This window comes from Mustela nigripes, chromosome 2 (genome assembly GCF_022355385.1).
Source record: "Mustela nigripes isolate SB6536 chromosome 2, MUSNIG.SB6536, whole genome shotgun sequence".
NCBI lineage: Eukaryota > Metazoa > Chordata > Mammalia > Carnivora > Mustelidae > Mustela > Mustela nigripes.
Window position 1 is genome coordinate 144,193,600 of NC_081558.1, and position 23,392 is coordinate 144,216,991.

Consider the following 23,392-nt stretch of genomic DNA (forward strand, 5'->3'; position numbering starts at 1 on the left):
TTCATCTTCAATTCAGTCAGATTCAGTACTGCCAAGACATCTGCTAAGTTGCAGTGGACCAGCATTTCCCAGTGTTCCCACTCAGGAGAACACTGGTCTTCCAAGTCTGAGAAGTCCTGCATTTTCTGTCTCCTTCCTGGAAAGTCTCACTGTCTGTTAGAGCCGTAAAGGCTCTGAGGAAGCTTGCAACAAAATGAATTCTTTTAACTTTGTGTAGCCCAACACTTCCCAGTCTTACTTGGCCATGGGACACCTCTGGAAGCAGCTATTGTTATATTTTTATTGTAGCCTAATTTCCATATGCTCCCATGGAACACACTATAGAATATGATGGTGGTTTTTTTTTTTTTTTAATATTTATCCATTTTTTATATACCCTGTAAAATTTTTCCATTTTTATGTATCCTATACAAATGAATTTTATAAATGAATTAATAGTGAGTATGGAAGAGACAGCGTCTTGCACAGTCCCTGGTGTCTGTTGAAGACGTGGTCACTACACATACACACACACAAGCACATGTGTACCTGCACATGGTTTTTTTAGAACAGTTTCAGATTTACAGAAAAATTGAAAAGATGGAGTTCCCATATACACATCAACTTCTCATATTATTAACATCTTACATTAGTATGCTACATTTGTTACAATTGGTGAACCAGTATGGATATAGGGATTTCCTTAGTTTTTATTTAATGTCTTTTTCTGTTCCAGGGTCCTGTTCAGAACACCACGTTACCTTTACTTGTCATGTCTCCTTAAATTGTTCTTGGCCATGATAGCTTCTCAGGTTTTCCTTGTTTTGATGACCTTGATAGTTTTGAGGAATACTGCTTAAGAATTTTGAGGATTCCCCCCTGTTGGAATTTGTCTGATCTTTTTCTCTGATTAGAGTTGGGATGATGGGCTTTTGGGAGGAAGTGCTCTTTTTGTCACATCTTATCAAGGGTCATGCTATCACTGTGGCTTATCATTGTTGAGGTTGACCTTGATCATCTGGCTGATATACAGGAGTTCTTCCCTGTAAAGTGGCTGCCCCCTCCCCCCAATTCAATACTCTACTCCTTGCGGGGAGGTCACTATATACAATCTACTATTAAGGAGTGGCAGTTTTGCTCCCCTCCCTGAGGATAGTGTATCTACATTAAATGGTTTGGAATTCTTCCATTCAGGAGATTTGTCTCTTCTCCCTCCATTTATTTATGTATTCGGCCACTTGTTTATATGAGTGTGAACTCATGGATATTGTATTTTTATGCAACTAAGGAACTATAGTCAGCAACATGTGACACTTTCCCCATTACTGATAGAACAGAAGCACAGTTGGGGAGTGGGTTTCCGGGGGGTGTGTGCGTGGAAAAAGTTGTGCTTACAGAGACCTTCTCGCTCACTTAAATAGGTTTGTGCCTCTGGCATGTTGACAAAAACATGTTCTGTTTTGTTTTTTGTTTTTTTTTTTTTTCAAAACATGTATTTTTAAAAGATCAGCTTTGGGCTGCCTGGCTGGTTCAGTCAGTTAAGCGTCTGCCTTCATCTCAGGCCATGATCCCAGGGTCTTGGGATCGAGTCCCACATTGGGCTCCCTGCTCAGTAGGAAGTCTGCCTTTCCCTCTCCCTCTGCTACTCTCTCTCTCTCTCTCTCTCTCTGCCAAATAAATAGATAAATAAAATCTTAAAAGAAATAAAGGGTTCAACTTAAAGTGCCAGTTATAGTGGTCTCTCAGCCAGGAAGGTGGTCAGAAGGAGAAAGGAGGCTGAGAAATGCATACTTGCCGCAGGTATTCCTCTTTTCCCTCCTCAGACTCGCATGTGAATTGGGAAGAAGGATTTGAAGGGAGTAAAGTAATTTCCATGTCTTTCTAGGGCTTTGGTATGGCTTTTAGCCATCAGCACACTGATTGTTCTTTCCATAATCTCCTCCGAGCCAGCTCTGTCCAGGCCTGTGATAGGTTTCATAGTTGAACCTAACCCCTTAAGGTTTTGTTTTCTTCACTTGGCATTGTGTGTGTGTGTGTTTCTGTATGTCTTTATATGTCCGTGTGTGTGTGTGTGTGTGTGTAACCAAGCCTGTTTTAAAAATGAAGGAAGCAAGCCCAGGATGCAAGAATAGCAAGTCTCTGAACTTCTCTGAGGCCGAGAAGACATTTGTCAAACATTCCTGGAGAGGTGCACTGGGTAGTCTCTGATTCCCTAGCCTCCCTCGTCGACTGCAGCTCCTGGCTTGGAGAAGCTGCCAGGACACTTTATAAACTGTTGCTGCCCATTCCCTTGGGCTGCAAAAGGCAAAAAGTTCAGGAGTGAGGCTTTACTTTTTTTTTTAAACGTATCTGTTTCTTAGGTAGCAAATGATATGTGGGCTTAGAACTGAGGTCAGGGACCTTCCTGTCCTGAGCCTACTTGTGGGTCTTTGTGGAACTGACCAAGTGTGTTTGCTGGAACAGTCCAGAGGGTACATTTGTGGATGTTGTCCAGGGAAGCATTAACCAAAGGGTTACATCCAACAGGGATGGTCACACCACACCCCCCCCCTCCCCCGCCACCACACCCCATTCCTGTGTTGACCCTTTGTTCCACCAAGGACACAGTCATGGAATCAAAAGGGTGTTCAGATCTCATGCTGTGGAGTTTGTTTGACTCTGTGTTTTCTTTTTTACTCAACAAGAGCCGTTAAATGTTTCTGGCCACATAGCTGCAGAGCGTGCTTTTATTGATTTTTCAGAAACGGAGAGAAGGCAAGTTACTGAAGGAAAAGGAGATGAAAACAATGAAAAAGATAAATGTGCATTTAAATTTAAATTCTAACTCTCTTGAAAGGAAAAGAAGATGTCTCTGCTTTAGTTTTGATACATTCCTGCTTCAGTGGAGAAATCTTCTGTTTGGGTTATTCCTTTCTGTGGGGACTGGCAAAAGTCGGAAGCTGATGAGGTCTTTAGCCTTTTTGAGGTAATTCATGGCAACCTGCCCTCAACTGGTTTGGCCTCAGAAATGGCATTTGGGATACATTGCCCTTGTTTTTTTGTTTTGTTTTGTTTTTTTGTTTTTAGCTGAACTGTTGTTCTGTCCCTAAAATATTCTGGCATATTATCCCAAGGAGTGTTAGCTTCATTGCAGATTTACATGTTTTGCCTTCCGTGCTCTCCTTAGGACCTCCTCTCTGTTTATCTCGTCTTGGGCCTTCTCTGCCCCCATTTTCTCTGAGTAGCTAGCGAAAGCAGTGGATTTAAAGAACCTCAACCATCCGTAGCATTCATGAGCTGCAGGCTCAAAGAAGGTTCAGTGATAGTGGGAAACCAAACTATTAGAGGGAGCAGAGTGGCAGGTAGAATCATGGGCACCTCAGTGGGACCCAAGACACCTGGCTTCTAGGCCTCTGACCATTTTATGACCATGACCAAATTCACTCTTTCTTTGGGTATTGATTTTTGGCATTTCTACAAGGAGGAGTTGTACCAGGTGGGCTTTCTTGATCTTGATTACATTCTTTAAACATTTTTTTTTTAAGATTTTATTTTTTTATTTGACAGACAGAGATCACAAAAAGGCAGAGAGGCAGGCAGAGAGGGGTGGGGGAGCAGGCTCCCCACTGAGCAGAGAGCCCGATGCGGGTTCCATCCCGGGACCCTGGGATCATGACCTGAGCTGAAGGCAGAGGCTTTAACCCACTGAGCCACCCAGGCACCCCCCCCCCCCCCCCGATTATATTCTTAAGCTGAAATTGTTGCTTATCAGATCATTTTTGAGGCCACTGCCTTGCACTCCCATCCAGAAAATACTGAGTTTGATGTATACATGACCACGTTTTTATGTTTTTTACTTCTGTATTTTTATGTTTTCTCTAAGTAATAAATGCACATAGGAAAGCTTCCACTGGTATAGAAGGAAGGAAAGGAAGATCCCCTCCGATCCCTGACACCTGTTTTCCTCTCCGAGTTACCCACGGTTACCAGGCTCCTAACGTGTTCTGCTACAGATATGTGTACTATGCCCTCCCTTTCTAACTAGAAGCAGTAGCAGGTCCATGCGTAGTATTCTGTCCCTCGACTTTTCCCCCCTCCCTGAACAATGTTTCCTAGAGATTGTTTCATTTAAGTACCTACAGAGCTCCCTCGTTCTCGGGAATGGTTATAGAGAATTTCTGAACAGGTGTACCTTGATTTCTGATCAGTGGACCAAATGTTTAGTCTTTGGCTATTACACACAATACCGTGGTCAGTTCTCTCATAACAAAGCTCTGTGGGTGTGTATGCTTTACTTTGAAAACAAAACTGTTGTCTAAGTTGCATTCTTTTCTAGTCTCTGTTGTTCATAACTGGAGATGTGTGGTCTGCATGATCCAGTCCATGAAATGAAGTGGAGGAAAGAAAGCAGCATCGCCCTCATTCCTCCCTGTCCAGGTCTCTGTGAGGGCTGGTATTTTGAAGCCTAGCAAGGGCGTGGTGTTAGACGAGCTCATCTCCCAGTCTTCAACTCCCCCAGATAAGGAGGCAGAGGCTAATAAACTCTACAATATTTGCTTTTGTTGTGTGGAGTCCATTGGGAGTAAACCCGACGCAGGTTTTGCTCACTAAGAGGGCAGGCTCCCCAAGTCCCCGAAGACAGTCTTGCTCGGATGTATTTGTCCCGTCGTGAAGTTACCAGAACCGAGTCAGTTTTAAAAATTAATAACCTCTGTGCTGCCAACAAGCAACCTAACTTTTTTCAAGCTTCTTTTTTCTAATCTGGGGATTTCTGATGTTGGCAATATTTCAGTTTACAGATTTCTCTTAGAGACACAGTCGGGCATCTTTTCTGGTCTGTAGCAGTTACGTCAGAAAAAAGTAGGAGCATCCTTCTTCAGGAGTTCAGAAATGACTATCCCTGAAAATAGCAACTGTTCTTCCTTGTAAGCTTCCTTCTGGCTGGAAAGAGGTATTACGAATTCAGCCCTTCTGGATATCTGGACTTTGTCTGACTTCAGTCTGTATTTAAGAGCACTTTTTTCCCAGTGATGCGGTGCGTACATGATCCCTGACCTCCTACCCAGGCCTTCCAGGCAAGACTGTAAAATGCCCTGACCATTTCTAGAATATCACTTGAGAAATGAAATGCTCGTTTCAGTAATTTTGCATCGAGTAGGACTGTGCTTTTTTTTCCTGTTCTGAGACTGAGAACTTGAAGAGATTGCCAACTGGTTTCATTCATTGGTCTCATCATTTCCTGAGCTTCCCTGTGCACCAGGAACGGTGCCAGGAGGCATGAGCTCCTTGTGGTGGGCTTGATTCAGAAAAGAAAGACTGCATCATTAGGCAGAGCACTCCAAAGCATTCTCACTTCCTGTTCAGGAGCTTGTGAGTGAGCAGACAGTTGTCCATCTCTCCAGACCTGCCTTGAACCCTTTCTGTTTACAAGGCAAGCGGCTTTGGGCCCCAGGCCCTGTTTTGATGACCTGCTGTTTAAGTGGTAGTTCTCTTGCTGTTGAAGGCAAACTCTTCAGAGGGTTGTTCTCAGTTTCAGCAGCTGTCCCTGTTCTTCAGGGTAAGGCGTGACCGAGGGCGGCCAAGGAGAGTTGAAAGAGCTGGAGGACAGGATGTGTGGCAGCGTCCACTCGGGCTTGGGTGGCTCTACCTGCTGCCAACCAGAGCACACCCCTGCACCTCTCTCAGGTTGCCATCTCCCTCCCGTAAAATAAAAGGATGGACTGCATCATTTCTAAGAATCCTGACAAAGCCTAACATTCTGGCATTCCACAGCCCCACAAATAAATTCACCTCCTTTCTTCACACATTCTTTCCAACAGCCTGCTAATTCCTGTGAGGGCAGGAGCTATTTATCCAACGACAAGCCCGGTGGCTGGCACACAGGAAGTGCGGTAAAGATTTGAGGGAGTTATAAATAAATTTTTAAAAAAAGAATGTTTTTATCCTACCTCTACCCCCATCCGGAGGAAGTTCCTGCTGTGGAATTAATCGTTCCTCAAGGGAACCAGTTAGTCCACAGAAAATCCTTTGTGTTTGTGTCCCTTTTGAGTGTGTGCGTGTGGGAGGGGGGTGGTCTACATACACATTTAGTACGTGGATGATTAGGCTACTTTAGAATTCATTTAAGGAAATTCTTAGTTGTTGTAAAACATGTTTCCACATGATACCTATGTCTTCCAAATGAAAGATGTAAAATATTTAACTTTTAGACTTGAAATAAAATATGCCAGTGATTTTCTTTTTTTAAAGACGGTGATACGGGAGGCCTGGGTGGCTCAGTCTGTTAAGTGACTGCCTTCAGCTCAGGTCATAATCTCAGGTTCCTGGGATCGAGCCCCGCATTGGACTTCCTGCTTGGTGGGGAGCCTGCTTCTCCCTCTACCTCTATTTCTCTGTCTCTCATGAATGGATAAATAAAATCTTCAAAAAAAAAAAAAAAAAACAGTGGTACCAAACATAGCAAAAATTGAGAGTTTTTCTTCAGAAATGGAATATATAAAACTAGATCTTGTTTTGGGCCTTCATGTAAGAGCAAACAGACAGAAAAGTGTGGTTTTCTTTCTTTCTTTTTTGTGGTTTTCTTTATTATAGAATATGGCCTAGGCAGAAGTTAAGCAAATTTGACTGGTAAACTGTTTAAGGAAAACTAGCACTTTAAAAAATGTGTGTGTGTGTGTGTGTGTGTGTGTGAATGCCAATTATAGAGTTTATTAAAGGATTTTAAAATTCTTCCCTCAAGTGAAGTACCGCATGCAAAATTTAAGGTGTTGCTAAGTGTGGATAAGTAGAAAATCCTTAAAAAGTTTAAAAGACTTCTAGAATGCCTTTATTCAATCACAAATGTGATTATCATTTTTTAAAAGATTTATTTATTTGAGAGAGTGTATGTGCAGGAGGGAGGGATAGAGGGAGAGTGTAAAGAAGACTCCGTGCTGAGTGTGGAGTCCCATGTGGGACTTGATCTCAGGACCCTGAGATCGAAACCTGAGCTAAAACTAAGAGTCGGACACTTAACTGACTGCACCAGCTAGGCAACCCATGATTATTATTTTTTTTAAGATTTTATTTATTTGAAAGAGGGAGAGAGAGTGCACATGTGGACACATGGGCAGGGGGTGGGGCAGAGTGAGAAGTAGACTCCCCGCTGAGCAGGGAGCCTGATGTGGGCCTCAGTCCCAGGATCTTGGGATCATGACCTGAGCTGAAGGCAGTCACTCAATCGACTGAGCCACCCAGGTGCTCCCATGAGAATCATTTTTATGTAACTTCTTCTGCACTCATTTTTTTCCTTTGCAAAAACTATATATAACATCTTTTCCTCAATCAGGTATTTGTTTCTGAGCTTAGCTCATGCTCCTTTGAGGTACCCTTTTTTAAACAAAGCATCAGTGGAGTCCTGCTTCTGTGTAAGTCCCTCGTCTAGGTACTTGTGTTTTACATCTTGCTTGCCAGTCACTGCTATCCTAGATATTATTGTGCATCATTGTATATCTATAATCTCACGCCCTCCTTAGCTCTGATATGAACACGTAGGTTGTCTAGAAAGTGCACACACACCCAGATGTCTTGCTGAAATTACATCATATGTTGTGGTAACCTTTTGTGAAATTCGCTTTCGACCACTATGTTCTTAAAGGCTTTAAAATGTGTTCTAGACACAGGGAAAGTGTGAAATAATTTTTAACAGGGCACCAAATGCCAAGACTAGCTGAATCAGGAGTGGCGCTAGTGTCTGAGCCTCCATGAATTGATAAGGTAATAATTACTTAAACAGTAATGATTAACAGGAAAGTACTTTGGCAGGAATCTCAGGAATCTATACTCCAAAGCACAGAGCATTCTGATGGTCTCTTTCTGATAAGGTATTGTAGGACCTGTTCATTCATTTGCTTGGTCTTCCCTCCCGTAGTGATGAATCACCAGCACCAGCAGCAGATGGCACCCACTCCCCTGAGCCAGCAGAACCACCCTCCTCAGAACCCACCAGCAGGGCTCATGAGCATGCCCAATGCTCTGACCACTCAGCAGCAGCAGCAGCAGAAGCTCCGACTTCAGAGGATCCAGATGGAGAGAGAGAGGATCAGAATGCGCCAAGAGGAGCTCATGAGGCAGGTATGACCTTCTGTGGTGCCTCCTGGAGGCTCCATGATCCTACGTACCAAGGCTGGGGGTAGGGTAAATCTTTGGGCCATCAGGGTAAATCTTTCTCTAGAAGCATTAAAGGTCCAAAGCCTACTCCAGACCATATGAGTAGAATCCAGGTTTTTCTCCCAATATCTACCTGCCTTGTCTTCAGAGCCATATGTATGAGTACGAGGACCAGCTGTGTTAGCATGGCTGTCTTTGGGTTCTACTGCTGATCTTTAGAAGAGGAGGAGGAAGACTCTATTCCAGTGATCTGTTGATGTGTAACATTATCCCAAAATGCAGTGGCTTAAAACATTAGCCTGTTTTATTATATCATACAATTTTCTGGGTCAGGAATTTGGGCAGAGCTTAGCCGGCTCATTCTTTTGGCTTCCATGGTGTTGATGAAGACCACTTTTAGTAGTGTTCAGCTGGTGGGTGGGTTGGTCTGGAGGGTTCAAGATGGCTTCACTCAAGTGTGTGGCATCATGATAAGGATTGCTGGAAGACTGGGCTTGGTTGGGACGGAAACCTGGGACGTCTATATTTGGCATCTCTTGCTAGCACAGCAGTCTCACTGGTGGGACATATTGCATAGCAGCTTGGGTCTCCCAGAGAGAATGTTCCAAGAAACAAGAAGTAGAAGCTGCCAGTGTGTTAGGATCTGGTTCTGGAAACTGTCACAGAGTCACTTCTCCCATATGCTCTCAATCAAAGAAATATCAGATTTGCCCTAGATTAAAGCAGAGAGCAGAAAGGATGTTCCATGGACAAAATGACTTAAGAATTTGCAACCATCTTTGGTCTGCCATGGAGCATGAAAAAGATTTGGGAAAAATTGAAAGAGAATGAGAAAGGTAAATGTTTGTATACGGGCTCTGAGAGAGCGGGTATTGATCGGGTACCTTTGTGCCATACTGCCCACAATGCATTCATTCAGTCAGTCAGTGGACAGAACGTTGCCCTGTGTCCTCTGTGGATCATAGCTGATGTAGCACTTCAAAACATGAATAAAACAATCCCTGAAGGAACCCACAGTTTTCTGCATCCCTCAGTGGCTTGGTCTGTGCAAGAACAGAATTATTTCTTCTATGTTGCTAAACTAACGTAAACCATGTTTTTAGGTCTCATCAGTTTTGCTGGCTACTTTTTAGGGAGGAAAGCTTCAGCTTATTGTTCTAATGCTTGAGACTTTGCTTTATGACTCACACGAAGCAAGATACACAAGTAGCTTCCTTTCACTAGTTTAAGGAAATAAGTACTTTTAACTGTTTCAGGGGGCTTTCTTGGAAGAGCCTGGGAGTGTCACAGTCAGCGCTGCCTTTTCTTTTAGTCACATCTGATACTTTTAAAAATACACATTGATTTCTATAAAAGAATAATATATTTCTCATCAGATAAATCCTAGGATATAAAGTATCAATACAAAACATGGCAAATTAAAATAATTCCCTAGACATTGACTCTGACAATGAGGGAAATGAATATATGAATATAAATTGTGCTTTGTTGTTCAGTGGAACTACCCTGAATTTGAGGAATACAGCTTTTATAATACAACTACAGTTGTGCCTTTTTCCCTGAGGATTTATGTCTGAAGGCTCATGGCTATTTCAGGGTAACAGTTGTTTATACCATTTTTAGATACACAGGATCATGTTTTTTAACAGGAAATAATTATATTACTACTTTTGTCTTACGATAATAATTGCATTTGTAATATTTTTTCTGTTCCATAATATAGAGTAAATGTAACAGTATCATAGTAGCATTTGTAACTTTTCTCTTAGTTTTATATTTAAATGAACTTTAATGCGTTTTTTTTTTCTTTGCACAAATCTACAGACTGTTCTGCAAAGAATGATTTGTTTCTCAGTTTCTGCCACTTTCTGTTTCTTTCTTTTGCCCCACTGCCTTCTTTCCTACAGAAAGTATTTCTGCAAAGGGCTGGGGGAAAGTGCCCCACATCATAGGTGCCTTTGAACCAGGATGTAGTATTAATGTTCATATTACAGAAATGCCAACCAAGTTCATTAAACGCTGATCCCTAGAGGCTGTGGAACTTAGAGTATTTTGCTGCATCATACTGGGCAATGCTGCTGTATGGGACAGCAGAGGGAAATGTCCAGAGTTTTTTCTCCCCATCCAGAAGCAGCCTACTCCTCAGTGTCAAAGATACCATTTAAGGCCAGATGGTAAATAGTATTGCAGCATTCTCTGATACTTTTCTGGGGTGTTTGCCAAGATGCCTGGCTGTTCAGGTGTGGATTATGTCTATCATCTTGGTGGTTTTTATCTTCCTTTTTTTTTTCCCCCTGGTGATTTTCTGCTTCACTATTTGCACTGCTCAAATAATAAAATCCTTAAAATTTTTTTTAAAAATAAGATTTATTTATTTATTTTGAGAGAGAGCGTGCTTAAATGTGCGTGAACCAGGGGGAGGGGCAGAGGGAGAGAGGGAGAGAAGCAGAATCCCCTCTGAGCACAGCACAAAGGGGGCTTGATGCCACCACCCTGAGATCATGACCTGAGCTGAAATCAGGAGTCAGATGGTCAACTGACTGAGCCATCCTGGCACCCCGTGATGAGGTCTAAAGATTATAGACTTCATTTCTTCATCCTGTGCCATTCCCATGTCCTCCATGGGCAACAACTGCCTTAACCTCCTTAGCTCACTGGGCAGTCTATAAGGAGCATGGTTCTCTCCTCTTACTCACAGGGGGACCCTAGCTGTGCAGGCTTTCTTCTCAGAGGCCCTGCCTTGCCCAGCCTTGACCTATCTGCAGTTCCATCAAGAGAGAATTTCTAGGAGAGAAGCCCCATCCTATTTCTGTCTCCGTAGTGGGAAGGGAGGTTGGTAAACTTTAATGAGTAAGATGAACTTATTCCCTAATTCTTGGAAAATTGTTATCATCCTTAGATATATAATAAATGTGAAAGCTCCTTACAAATTAAATACTGTGCAAATACTTGATTTCATCCCTCCCTCCTCTTTTTCCTTCCTCCATGCCATCATCCCTCCAGGCGTGTAATCTGATGGTGGTGCACTGTGGAGAAAGAGCCGCCTCAGTATTGGGTAAGCCCACGTGGGCTACATAATGCCAGGGGCTCACATGTTAACTCGTGGTTGTGGAAATCATGTAGAATATCAAGAAATGGTTGTAAAGGAAGTTTGATTACAGATCTGAGGTGAACCTTCAATATTTCAGGATGGAAAATGACTTTTTTCATTCTTTTTTCTGTATCTCCTCATTCCTTTATCCAACCAGTGTTTCTGTGGTGAAAAATAAAACAAAAAGATAAATGGGACTTGGCTACCTTTGGATAACTTGTATCTTACTAGACAGGCAAAATGATGAAATTAAAGTGATTACAGCTCATCCAGATGTGGGGCCAGAAGGGTAAATTCGAACTCCTTCCTGCTTCCATCTTTGGCTTTCATTCCTGCACAGGGCAGAGTTCTGTGAAGCGAGCAGAAGGTACTTCTTTATTTCTCTTCAGTGGCTGCTCAGGCCAACAGGTTGTTAACAGTCCACAGCATTAAAATCAAAGGGCCAGTGAGGTTTTTGCTATCTCCCTTGATTAGGAATCTTCTGAAGTAGGAGAGTTGCATTAAAAATGGTCCCTACAACTTAGCATTGGCTGGTGTAGCCAAGTCGAACTTCTTATGTCCAATAACTGATGAGTTCTCTCGGGTTGCGCAGGTGCTCCTAGCTCAGGGGAATCCTGTCCAAGTCTGCAATACACAGTCGTCTTAGAAAAGTGTTTCACTGCTTTCCACAGGCATCCATTGCAGACACTGTGGAAAGTAAATTTTTGTGAGACATTCTCGGTTGTCCATGGTAATGAGAGTTTTATTCTCGTTGTGAAATTTCCCAAACATGGAGAGGCAGCTTCAAGTTCATAAGAGAAATGGCAGTTCAAGAAAAGGCAACCATCTTAGTTGAAGATGTACCTCCTGGTATCTTTGTAGTTTTTAAAAAGAAATTTGGATTCAGTTTGTGACATTTTTTCTTTTTTAAGATTTTATTTATTTATTTGACAGAGATCACAAGTAGGCAGAGAGGCAGGCAGAGAGAGGAGGAAGCAGGCTCCCCGCCTAGCAGAGAGCCCAATGCAGGGCTCGATCCCAGGACCCTGAGATCACAACCTGAGCGGAAGGCAGAGGCTTTACCCATTGAGCCACCCAGGTGCCCCCATTTTTTCTTTTTAATTAGACAGAGTTTTTTTTTTTTTTTTTTTTTTATAAAGAGTGGCATTGTTTTATTTTATTTTTCTTTTACAAGTTTTTATTCATTTGACAGGAAGAAAGAGTGAGAGCACAACAGGGAGAGGGGCAAAGGAAGAGGGAGAAGCAGACTCCAAGCAGGGAGCCCAACCATGGGGCTTGATCCCAGGACCCTGGGATCATTACCTGAGTCTAAGGAAGATGCTTAACCAACTGAGCCATCCAGGTGCCCTGGAAAAATAAAATTTTTAATTTATAAAAATATAATGCAGTAGGGTTTGGGTTGTTGTTTTTGTTTGTTTTGTTTTGTTGTTTTCTGATTGAGACAAAAGAAGCATTTGGTAAGTGAAAGAAGCCAGGCCTTTATGATTCCATTTCTATGACATTCTGCAAAAAGGCAAAACTATAGGAACGGAGAATAAGTAAGTGGGTGCCAGCGTTGGGTGTTGGAAGGGGCTGCCTACAAGGGGGTAGCACTAGGGGATTTGGGGGATAGTGGCACTGTTCTGTACCTTGATTAGGGTAGCTGTTTCACAACCCATGGATGTTTCAAAACTCAGAAATGTACACCACAGGAGCGTCTGGGTGGCTCAGTGGATTAAAGCCTCTGCCTTCAGCTCAAGTCATGATCCCAGGGTCCTGGTATCAATCCCCACATCGGGCTCTCTGCTCAGCAGGGAGCCTGCTTCCTCCTCTCTCTCTGCATGCCTCTCTGCCTACTTGTGATCTCTTTTTGTCAAATAAATAAATAAAATCTTAAAAAAAAAAAAGAGAGAAAGAAACATACACTGCAAAGAGTGGATTTAACTGTATACCAGCTAAAATAGTAAGAAAGTAAAATTATCACACAAGAAAGACAAAACATGCATTCATTGTGAAGATGGTGTTGATTTCTCTCCAGTCTTTGTATGTATCTATGCGTATGCTTTGTTTTTAAAACAAAATTGGTAGCATATCATACTTCTGTTTTATTATCTCTTCTTTTTTTTTTTTTTTTAAGATTTTATTTATTTATTTGACACAGATCACAAGTAGGCAGAGAGGCAGGCAGAGAGAGAGGAGGAAGCAGGCTCCCCGCTGAGCCAAGAGCCCGATGTGGGGCTTGATACCAGGACGCTGGGATCATGACCTGAGCCGAAGGCAGAGGCTTTAACCCACTGAGCCACCCAGGCGCCCCTATTATCTCTTCTTAATAATACTGGGACATCGTGTATTTATTCTGTATGAGCCATGGAAGTTGTGCTGTGACTTTGGTTGGATCTATTGTAAGCTGCCTGGGATCCTTCCTACAACAGGGCTGGACATTATTTTGTTTAAATTACCATGAACCACACAGGCCCACAATGAGTATAGAATATTCTGCTATTATAGCTTGGAAATCAACACAGTATTTGCTCAGTATCATAAAGGGCACGTTTGCAACTTTACCCAATGAAATGGAAAGTTTTGGTAACTGGTAAGGAATTGAGAAACAGGCTTCTCAGTCACTATTTACTCATCTAAAAGAACAATTCCTTGACATGAAAACAGAGTCCTGGCTTTATCTGAGCAGAGTATTTCTTTTCATGTGTATTATTCATTTAGTTAGGAAGCTGGGGGGTGCCTTCTGCCTTGAAGATTTTAACCCCAAGGACTTCCTGTCAGCCCCCAGGACCTGGAATTCTTAAGTGGAGAAGCCTTAGCTTCCCTTTGCCCCTTCTCAGAGCCTGCCTTGTTGAGAAACCATTATTATTCTTAGACGAATTCAGCCCTGCTTTTACCCTGGGTCCGTCCTTTAATTGGGGCTCCATGGATAGGAGAATGCAGCTTGTCAAACAAAATTGCTGACTAAGCCTGGCCTCTAGTTGCCAGGGCAACGGGGACGAGGACAGAGGGTTTGGGCGGGAGGCCTCGGAATTCTTCTGGCAGGTCTCACAGATTTCTGTTAGGCCTGACAGCCACTACGGGGTCCGGCTGGCCAGCTGGCTGGCCTCGAGCAGCCATTCCTGACCGTGGGCCCAGGAGGGACACGCCCGGCTGGGAGCAGCGCAGCCCTGGGGAAAGAATCTGGAGTCTGGGTTTTGTCATGTGAAGAATAGCTATTTAGAGAGGTTAGAAAGTGTGGTGTTATAGCAGACCGTGAAGCATCAATGGTGGTGGCTATTTCATGAAGAGTCTTTCCTTTAGTCACTATAATTTAACTTGTAGAAAAGCATTTCATAGAATCCGGTTGCAGGGATGACTGGGACATCAGAAGTCATGGTGTCCAACCAGTATGGGAATCCATGTGTGGTAGCCTGGCTCGTTAGGTTCATTCACTGATTTGCTCAGCAAATGCTCCGATCCTAAATGCACAGCAGGGAGTGGACAAACTTGGGCCGTCCTCTCCAGTGAGCTTCAGTTCCAGCTTCCGTCAAGTCCCAGAAATAATCCATTTTCTAAAATGTCCTGGTGCTCCGATATTGTTGAGGAATAACACCAATTTGAGTCTTTTTACAAGGACCCTTTTTAAAAATGTAAATTGAACACATTTTTCAAATGTGACCACATCTGCACAAAGGAAAAGGAGCTTCATATTTTCTGATCTTCATAAGCTCACCACGGTATGAAGAAACAGACCATTTCAAAAGCCATTCAGCTATTATTTATTTTTTTTTTCTGAAGTGAAGAGAGAATATCTAAACTGTGAAGTTTTCTTTAATGTGATTCTAAGGGGTACAGAGTCTAGAATAACACGGGGTTATGGTATACATCCTGAATTGAAAGAGCAGCAAACAGGCCAGGGATAATCATTATGGCCTCAGCAAATGTCTTCCTCCAAAGGGTTAGAATTTTGACTCTTCTTCCATACCAATGGTCTGGCAGCTGAGCATGGATGATGAGGTATTTGAAAAAGAGAGACTCCAGGAAATGTGACAGTGAATTTCTAGAATCTCTTGGCACAGAGTTAAAGAGAAATATACATTGGGAATTTTTTTTCCTTTAAGAAGGTAAATAATTCAGTGTTTTGAAGTCCCTGAGGGTTTTGGCAGAGACAGCAACTTTGCTGAACCAGAATAACTATTTTAATGTTGGGATTTCAAAATACTGCTTTTATTTGATTTTTTTCATTTGTTTCTACTCACCGCACCCTTTATAATTAAAACAGTGCAGTCCTCCAGTTTTGTGGAACCCCTGGCCACACAGGCTTCCATCATTAGAGCACCCTCAGAAGGGTGATTGTCATCGTGTTTTCTCTGAAGCACATTCCAGCGAGGGCAGGAGCTGCTGGCTGTGGAGGCTCCCCCAGCCAAGGAGAGCCTGGGCTGCAGGATGCTTTCAACTGCTGTTTGCTTTCTCACCTCCTCTGTTGATTTATTCCACAGGCAGACTGCAGGCGAGTGGGGAGCTGGAAGGAAAGGGGGTTTGAGGTTTGCTCCCAGGGACATCTTCAACTTACAAATCAGTATTTGTCTTTCACATCCCTCTGGATATTTTACACCCCACCCCGTTGCACAGCTGCTAGGAAAGGGGTTTGGTTTTTGTTCTGTTCTGTTTTGTTTTGTTTTCTAACTCACATATAATTACTCGTTTCAGAGACCTAGATGGACAACCACAAACTCCAAAAGAGATTCTTAAGCCCTCATTTTGCAATGGTCTTTCCACCCTCAGCTTGGATAGAGAAAAAAAATACAGTTGTGGCAGGGGACAGAAGGGGTGGGGTTACTAGGGGCAGCTTTCCAGATCTTTCTGAAACCAGTCTTTAAAATCTGAACTTACAACTGTGCTTGATGTGTTGTGAGTTCCCAGGATACTAATTCCACCCGTATACGTTTAAAAGGACCATAGAATATGTCCAAGTCAGTCTTTTTCCCAGTTGGACAGGGGGAACTGTGTTTGGGACAGCTAAACAGGCTGTGTTACCCAGTCCTTCTCCATACTGCCTAAAGGAAGAGGGCTGGTATTTTCATTTGATAGCTGGGAAAAAAGGCTCAGAGGAAGGAGATAACTTGCCCAATTCCCACGGCCAGCAGGAGAAGGAGCCGAAAATTGGAGATCTTCTGACCCCAGCCCTTGGTTTTCCTCTCTCTGCCACACTGTCAGTCAGTATGGAGGCTAGGAGAGCGCTGGGGGGCCAGATCTGGGGAAGAAGTTCGCTTGACTTCCCTATGCTTCAGTTTCCTTGTCTGTAAAATGGAGATGGTTGGGTTATTGTGAAGATGAAATACTCAAGTGCTTAGAACAGTGCTTCCCACATAGTAAATGATATGCATGCTTTAGCTAACATCTCTGCCTCCTAAAACATACAACACTATCAGTAATTCCTTCTGTTGCCTGCCTCTCTGGACTAGGTTCTTTATTAATATGCCTTTAAATCTTTACAATGGCCCAGCAAGGTGAGTTTTACAAGCACGCTCTGTCTCTCTATGTTGTTGGTTTTCTATTTTTATTTATTTATTTTTTTCCGGATGAATAAGCTGTCAAGGAAGGTTAAGAATTTAGCTGAAGATGTTATAGGTAGGGAGTAACCGAGCTGGGATTCGAACCCCAGTCTTTCCGATTCAGGGAAGCTTTTCCTCCTCTGCCAAGCTCTGGACATGTCTAGGAGCATTTAACGTTCCACAGCTGCTTGAGAATTCCAGTGGCCAGCAGCCCAGAGAATTGAGAGAGCCAGTTCCACCCCTCAGCAGGACTAGTAATTAGAAAGCCTTTCATCAGATCTGTTTCAGATCCTTGGCAGAAGGAATCTGTCTTCCTTCTTCCATGTGATAATCCATAAATAGTTTGAGAACGAAGGTACACCCCTCAGGTGTCTCTTCTGGTTAAACAGTTCTCTGCTTCTTCATAAGACATGACACCAGCATCCCTTCCAGCCTGATTTTTCTCCTCTGGTCACTCTTTGCAAGGCTGGATGCAGCCTTGCCTGTGGAGGTTGACAGGAGGTAGGCAAGTCTGTTGGAATAGCTAGAGAAGCAGTGCTGATCTGCTGCTGGAAATGGAACAGAGGTTTGGAGCATGGACATATCCAGGAGACAGGACCCACAAGGCTTGGTCCTTGTCCACATCTGTCTCCCTTTCTAGAATGCTCCGTGAGATAGGGCACTGTCTGTTCATTGCTCTGTCCCTGCTGCTGAGAAGAGTTCCTGGTACCTGGTAGTTTCTATAGTTTTTTTTTTTTTTAATAAATACATGTACAAATGAATGAGTTGTTATGGGGGCTGGGAGTCAGTGGACTTGGATTTTTGTACCCGTGGTGATGGCACTAAGAGAAAGCTTGAAGTTGGTAGGAAGAGCTGCTTTGGTGCTAGAGGAAGAGTGGATTGTGAGATGTGGGGTATCCTACCCCAGTGGGACACTGTTATTGAGGAGTCCAGAGCTGGGAAAGGGGAAGCTGGCTGCTTGCTGAGGTTCTGGTGGTCAGGGAAGGCATTCTGGAAACCGTGGTACAACAGAACTTCTAAAGGGGGATGGGATATGGCTAGATATTGTTGAGGGACCCAAAGTAGGAGGAGTCCAAAGTAGGAGGGACCCAAAGTAGGAGGAGTCTGGGAAACTGAAGGCTTGTGGGAGGACTGGATGGGGGGGACCTTGGGATGGCATCTGTGGTTAGACCTATTGGACTAGAGTGGAAGTGGGAGATGAGAGTCAGACCCAGGGGCTCAGATGTGCCTCCAGCTTAGCATTTGCTCTGTGTAGACTTGGGGGAGCGGAGGCCCCAGCAATGGTTAGAGCAGTTGCTCTAACCACTCAGGTGGTTACACCCACCCTGAGTCGGGGCCTGAGTCTAGTCCTAGACCAGCCTTGGCTGACTGAGCCTCTGTTTCCACAACCGTTTGCTGAGTCCAGTCCCACCGTCTTCTGTCTGTGGTTTAGCTGTTTTACCTTCATCAGTCCTGACGGCTGCTGCTTGGTCAAACCAAAGTCAGGCGTGTAGGGCAGCAGATGGCATGTGGTAGCCAAAATCATCCTGAGGCTGGGCTTTAATTTCATACCTAAATTTAGTTGTTATTTTTGAAAAAATCCTCCCTTGTTGGGATTCAGACGTGTTAGTGACGTTAGTCCTTTTATTTCCAAACTTCGGGTTTTGTGCTTCTCTTTTTCTCCTTCATGAGCAGAAATAGGAAAGTATTTTCATTCAAAAAAAAAAAGGTACTTAAAAATATGGAACTATTACATTATGAAATGAAATATAAGTGAAGTGAAACTTCTCACTATTCTCCGTGTATATTGAAAATTAATTTTATGTGATATACGAAAAAGGCTTACAGACCTGTCCTTACTTAGAAAAGAAAGAAAATTGTTTTCTTTTGCTGACTCATTGTGATGAATTCACACTTGGATTTAATCTTTCCAAGGTGAAAGTTCATCAGGAAGAAATGTCAGACCATTCAGTATGGATCAGTTCCGCCTGATGGATTGACTTCGGAGATGGTTTGGTCTTGGTTTTTGCTTTTGTTTTCTGGGATTAGAATACAGAACATGAGATGATAATAGTATTACTTAGTTCACATTTATTAAATAATCGTGTGGGTAGATGCTGTCATTTTCCCCACTTCATAAATAAGGAAGAGAGGCAGCGCCTGGGTGGTTCAGTTGGTGGAAAGTCTGCCTTTTGCTCAGGTCTTGATCCCAGGGTCCCGGGATCAAGCCCCATGTTGGGCTCCCTGGTCATCAGGGACTCTGCTTTTCCCTCTCCCTTATAAGAGCCCCGTCCCCCCACTTGTGCTTTCTCTCTCCATCACTCTCTCTCTCTCAAAAAAAAAAAAAAAAAAAAAAAATCTTAAAAAGGAAAATAAATGAGGAACAGAGAGTTTAACTGACTGGGAGATGGCAGAGTCAGGGTTCACATCCAAGTGTCTGGTCCCAGAATCCATGATTCTGACCACTGTGCTCTCCTGCTTCTCTTCTGTCTTAGGAGCAGGGAAGAAAGGAGTGGGATCATCACACAAGGATGCAGTTTGTGCCTGGTTAGTTGAGATGTATACGTAGGCTCTTATTTTAATTGTATTTGTGGCTGAAGATGAGAATTGAATGTTCTTAGTGCATTTTTTCTTTTATTACTAATCACCATTTAAAATATTCCCATTTGAATTCCAGTAATATTTCTCATTTATTCATTGAGCAAATGTTTGTTGAGTACCTGCTGTATGCTTAGAGTGTTATAGGCAGCAAGGATTTAGTTGTGATCATGACAAAGATGATTTCTTGCTTTGTGGAATTTTCTAACATTCTAATGGGAAAGACAAAATACTTAAGTTGCTGTGAAGAAAATTCAATGCAATTTCTGAAGAGATAGCATTTGTAGGATGCAGACATTAAATAAGGTATGAACTTTGGGAAGATCCGGAAGGGTATGTTCCAAGCAGAGAGAACACTTGCGCAGATGCTGGCAGTAGAGGGGAGCATATCAGAGACAAAGGAGGGGAAGTGGACAGGACTGTCACATAGGGCTTTGTGGGCCACCATCCAGATTACTGTAGCCAGGGAACCAATGTGATCTTCATGTTGGTGGCTGTGTGGAATGACTTGTAGCCCAAGGATAATCTTAAATTTTTTTTTTTTTTTTTTTAAGATTTTATTTATTTGACAGACAGAGATCACAAGTAGGCAGAGAGGCAGGCAGAGAGAGAGGAGGAAGCAGGCTCCCTGCTGAGCAGAGAGCCCGATGCGGGACTCGATCCCAGGACCCTGAGATCATGACCTGAGCCGAAGGCAGCGGCTTAACCCACTGAGCCACCCAGGCGCCCGCCCAAGGATAATCTTGAAGAGAGTGTTGCCCCCTATGATAACTTCCTAACTCACACTAGTCTGATGTATATTTCAAAGTTGCTATTCAGGTACATTCAACACCCTCTGTATCTTGTGAGTCGTTAAAAGGTGGAACATGATAATGTGAGCCCCCTACAGGCAGAACCTAGGATTGCTTCTTTGATGACATGGAGCCTTTAGAAGAGTTGGGGAAATAACGATGCTGAGGAACGGAACTTCGGTTATCTTTAAAGTAGCAGTAGCGGGAACAGATATGAATTGGAAGATGACACAGTGGAACATTTTCTCCAGTCTGGTATAGGGTCCTTCAACTTCGGTTTTTCTAGCCTTTTGAATTTTATTTATATATTTAACCACACACAAGCTTTCTCTTAAAAATATATGTTGTTTTGGGCGCCTGGGTGGCTCAGTCATCAAGTGGATGCCTTCGGCTCAGGTTATGATCCCAGAGTCCTGGGATCGAGGCCCACATAGGGGGCCTGCTTGACAGGAAGCCTCCTCCCTCTCCTGCTCCCCCCTGCTTGTGTTTTCTCTCTGTATCTCTCTCTATCAAATAAATAAATAAAATCTTGAAAAAAAAATACGTGTTGTATCTATTTGAAATATGCCAGGAGTAATTTAAATAAAAAGGAAAGTTAGAACTATATATTTTATAGCTAGGTTCTGATATTTTTTCTTACAATTTTTAACATTTTACTTTCATCTTACATGTTACTATAGATGACAAAAAATTAATATATATTATGTGTGTATATATGTATATATATACATATATATATTTTTTATACAGTGAAGTTCCAGAAATAATTCTTACTATATTTAAATTCAGACTACCTGAATATTAGAAATTCAACTAGTATTCTTAAGACTTAATGGTGGGGCACCTGGGTGGCTCAGTGGGTTAAGCCTCTGCCTTCAGCTCAGGTCAGGATCTCAGGGTCCTGGGATCGAGTTCCGCATCAGGCTCTCTGCTCAGCAGGGAGCCTGCTTCCTCCTCTCTCTCTGCCTGCCTCTCCGTCTACTTGTGATTTCTCTCTGTCAAATAAATAAATAAAATCTTAAAAAAAAAAAGACTTAATGGTGAGAAAATTTTGTCAGATGGAAGGAAATGCAGCAATATCTTCAACTTGATGTTTAAAAGAGCATCTGTTTAGGGGAGTGTAGGGGAAAGGAGGGAAGAATAAGACAAGACAAGATCAGAGAAGGAGATAAACCATAAGAGACTCTTAATCATAGAAAACAAACTGAGGGTTGATGGGGGGAGGGAGTGGAGGGATGGGGTAACTGGGTGATGAACATTGGGGAGGGCACTGATGTAATGAGCACTGGGTATTATATAAGACTGATGAATCACAGACCTCTACCTCTGAAACTAATAATGCACCATATGTTAATGAATTGAATTTAAATAAATTTTTTAAAAATAAAGGAAACAACCAAAAAAGAGCATCTGTTTAGGGGTAAACCACACATTTATTTAGAATGGTTATAAAATGAATTGTGATAGTTGAAGTTGATTTTTTCATGTTAACGAAGGTTATTGCCCAAAGGATCTGTGCAGTTACAGATTATAAAGAACTAGAAATTATATCATTGACTAGATGTTTTCAGACCGTGGTTTGTGTGTGTGAGTGTGCTTGGTGGACTTTAGGCTTCTCCCACTGGTTCCGTCCCTATGATTCTTCTGTTTGAGGCCTTCAGCTGAGCTTTGGTTGGAGAATAAGGTTTCTAACGCGCATTGCCTGCCGTATAAAAACCTCTGTCAAAAAACATCCCTTTGTTGTTGGTGTTTTTTGCTTTTTATGGGTAACTGAAGAAAATTTGTTAGGTATTTTGGTTATTTGCAACCTGGATGAAGAGAAGTGAGCCAGAAGCCCTTCCTAGACAGGATGTTTATTTAAATATTAATTAACAATGCAGTTTCATATCAATCAGATGTCTCACGTTTTGTAAGAGTCATACTACCAAAACTGCTCATTACAGTACAATGAACTCTAGTAACCGAAAGTTTTTATTGCCGATGACTTCACTAGACCTGTCTAGACAGCAGTTACTCTCTAAAATCATAGCATGTTAGGGCTGGAAGAGATCTAACAGAGATACCGTAATTTAAATGGCCTAAATATTCTGTTTGCCGTTGTAGCCATGGTTTTGGGGTTTGAGGGATGGGAAGACCAATGACTTCAGGATGGAAAGTGGGAAACTGATAGGCATAAATATAGGAAGGGCCTAACTTTGGTTTTGGATGCAAGTATAAACATATAAAAGTATTCTTCTTTGGAAAGAGCAGCAAATTTGAAAGGAATTTGATGTCTGTTCCTGTTTGTCAAAATGGGAGAGACTCCCTGGAGGTTTTACCTAGAGAAAGTGGTTGCAGTCAGATTCATCACCCTTTGGATTGCCTCTCTGGCAAAGTCATGCCAGCCAAAACAAAACAATTCTAGCGTTCTAATTTTCGCTAATGAAATCCATATGCTATCAGTTTGTTGTTAGTGGGATTGGGGTTGGCGCTGCAGGGTTCCCCACCCTTCAGCCATTTGAATCAGGTCAGCTAGATGACTAGTCAGATAGAAAAACCGATGGACTGACAAACTTGTTCACTGGCTGTTGACCTAGAACTCCTGGCTGTTGACATAGAACTGCCAGCTATGATTTGATGGAGAGCCTGACTCTGTAACTCCCCAACTTTATGGGCCTGTTAGTGGCAAAGACCAGAATGTACTTGCTGGGCCAAAGGAGTTCAGCTGCTTTGATTGATTTAGATTTGGTCTGAGCACCTGGGATAAAAATAGTTTTGTCTTTGAGAAAGTGTCTTGACATCCTTACGTGACTGGGGTATTTAAACACTTGGATGGGTGGGACAGTCCCCACATAAGTGTCCTGAGATAGATACTAGCTGAGTTTCTCATTAACTTGGTGAATGTCAGAAAGTGACTTACGCCTGGGAAGCTTTCTCCAGAGAAAGAACAGTAATGGTTTCCTGATGATTTTGACTGATTAGGAACACACATGAAGTGCTTTGTGTTTGGTAAAAAGCTTTCATGTGAAATATACTTTGCTCCGATCCTTGTGACAATGAGTGAATAACTTGCCTCTCCCTCTGTCATATTTCTGTAGGAAGCCGCCCTCTGTAGACAGCTCCCCATGGAAGCCGAGACTCTGGCCACCGTTCAGGCTGCTGTCAACCCGCCAACCATGACCCCAGACATGAGATCCATCACTAATAATAGCTCTGATCCTTTCCTCAATGGGTAAGTTAACATTTTGGAGTGACTGACTTACTTTTGCTTTATTTATTACGTGGTTTAGAGTATAATGGGTCTTTGTTTATGTTGGGGAAAGGTGGGGAGC

At 42.7% G+C, this 23,392-nt stretch overlaps 1 protein-coding gene across 1 annotated transcript in view; it reads left to right on the forward strand.

Moving 5' to 3' along the window:
• The window catches only part of WWTR1 (WW domain containing transcription regulator 1), a 142,153-nt gene that overhangs the window by 109,522 nt on the left and 9,239 nt on the right, over positions 1-23,392 (forward strand). Inside the window, exons 4-5 of the mRNA XM_059391753.1 lie at positions 7,868-8,070; positions 23,159-23,292. Coding sequence (XP_059247736.1) covers positions 7,868-8,070; positions 23,159-23,292 — 337 coding nt within the window. The remainder of the gene's footprint in view (positions 1-7,867; positions 8,071-23,158; positions 23,293-23,392) is intronic.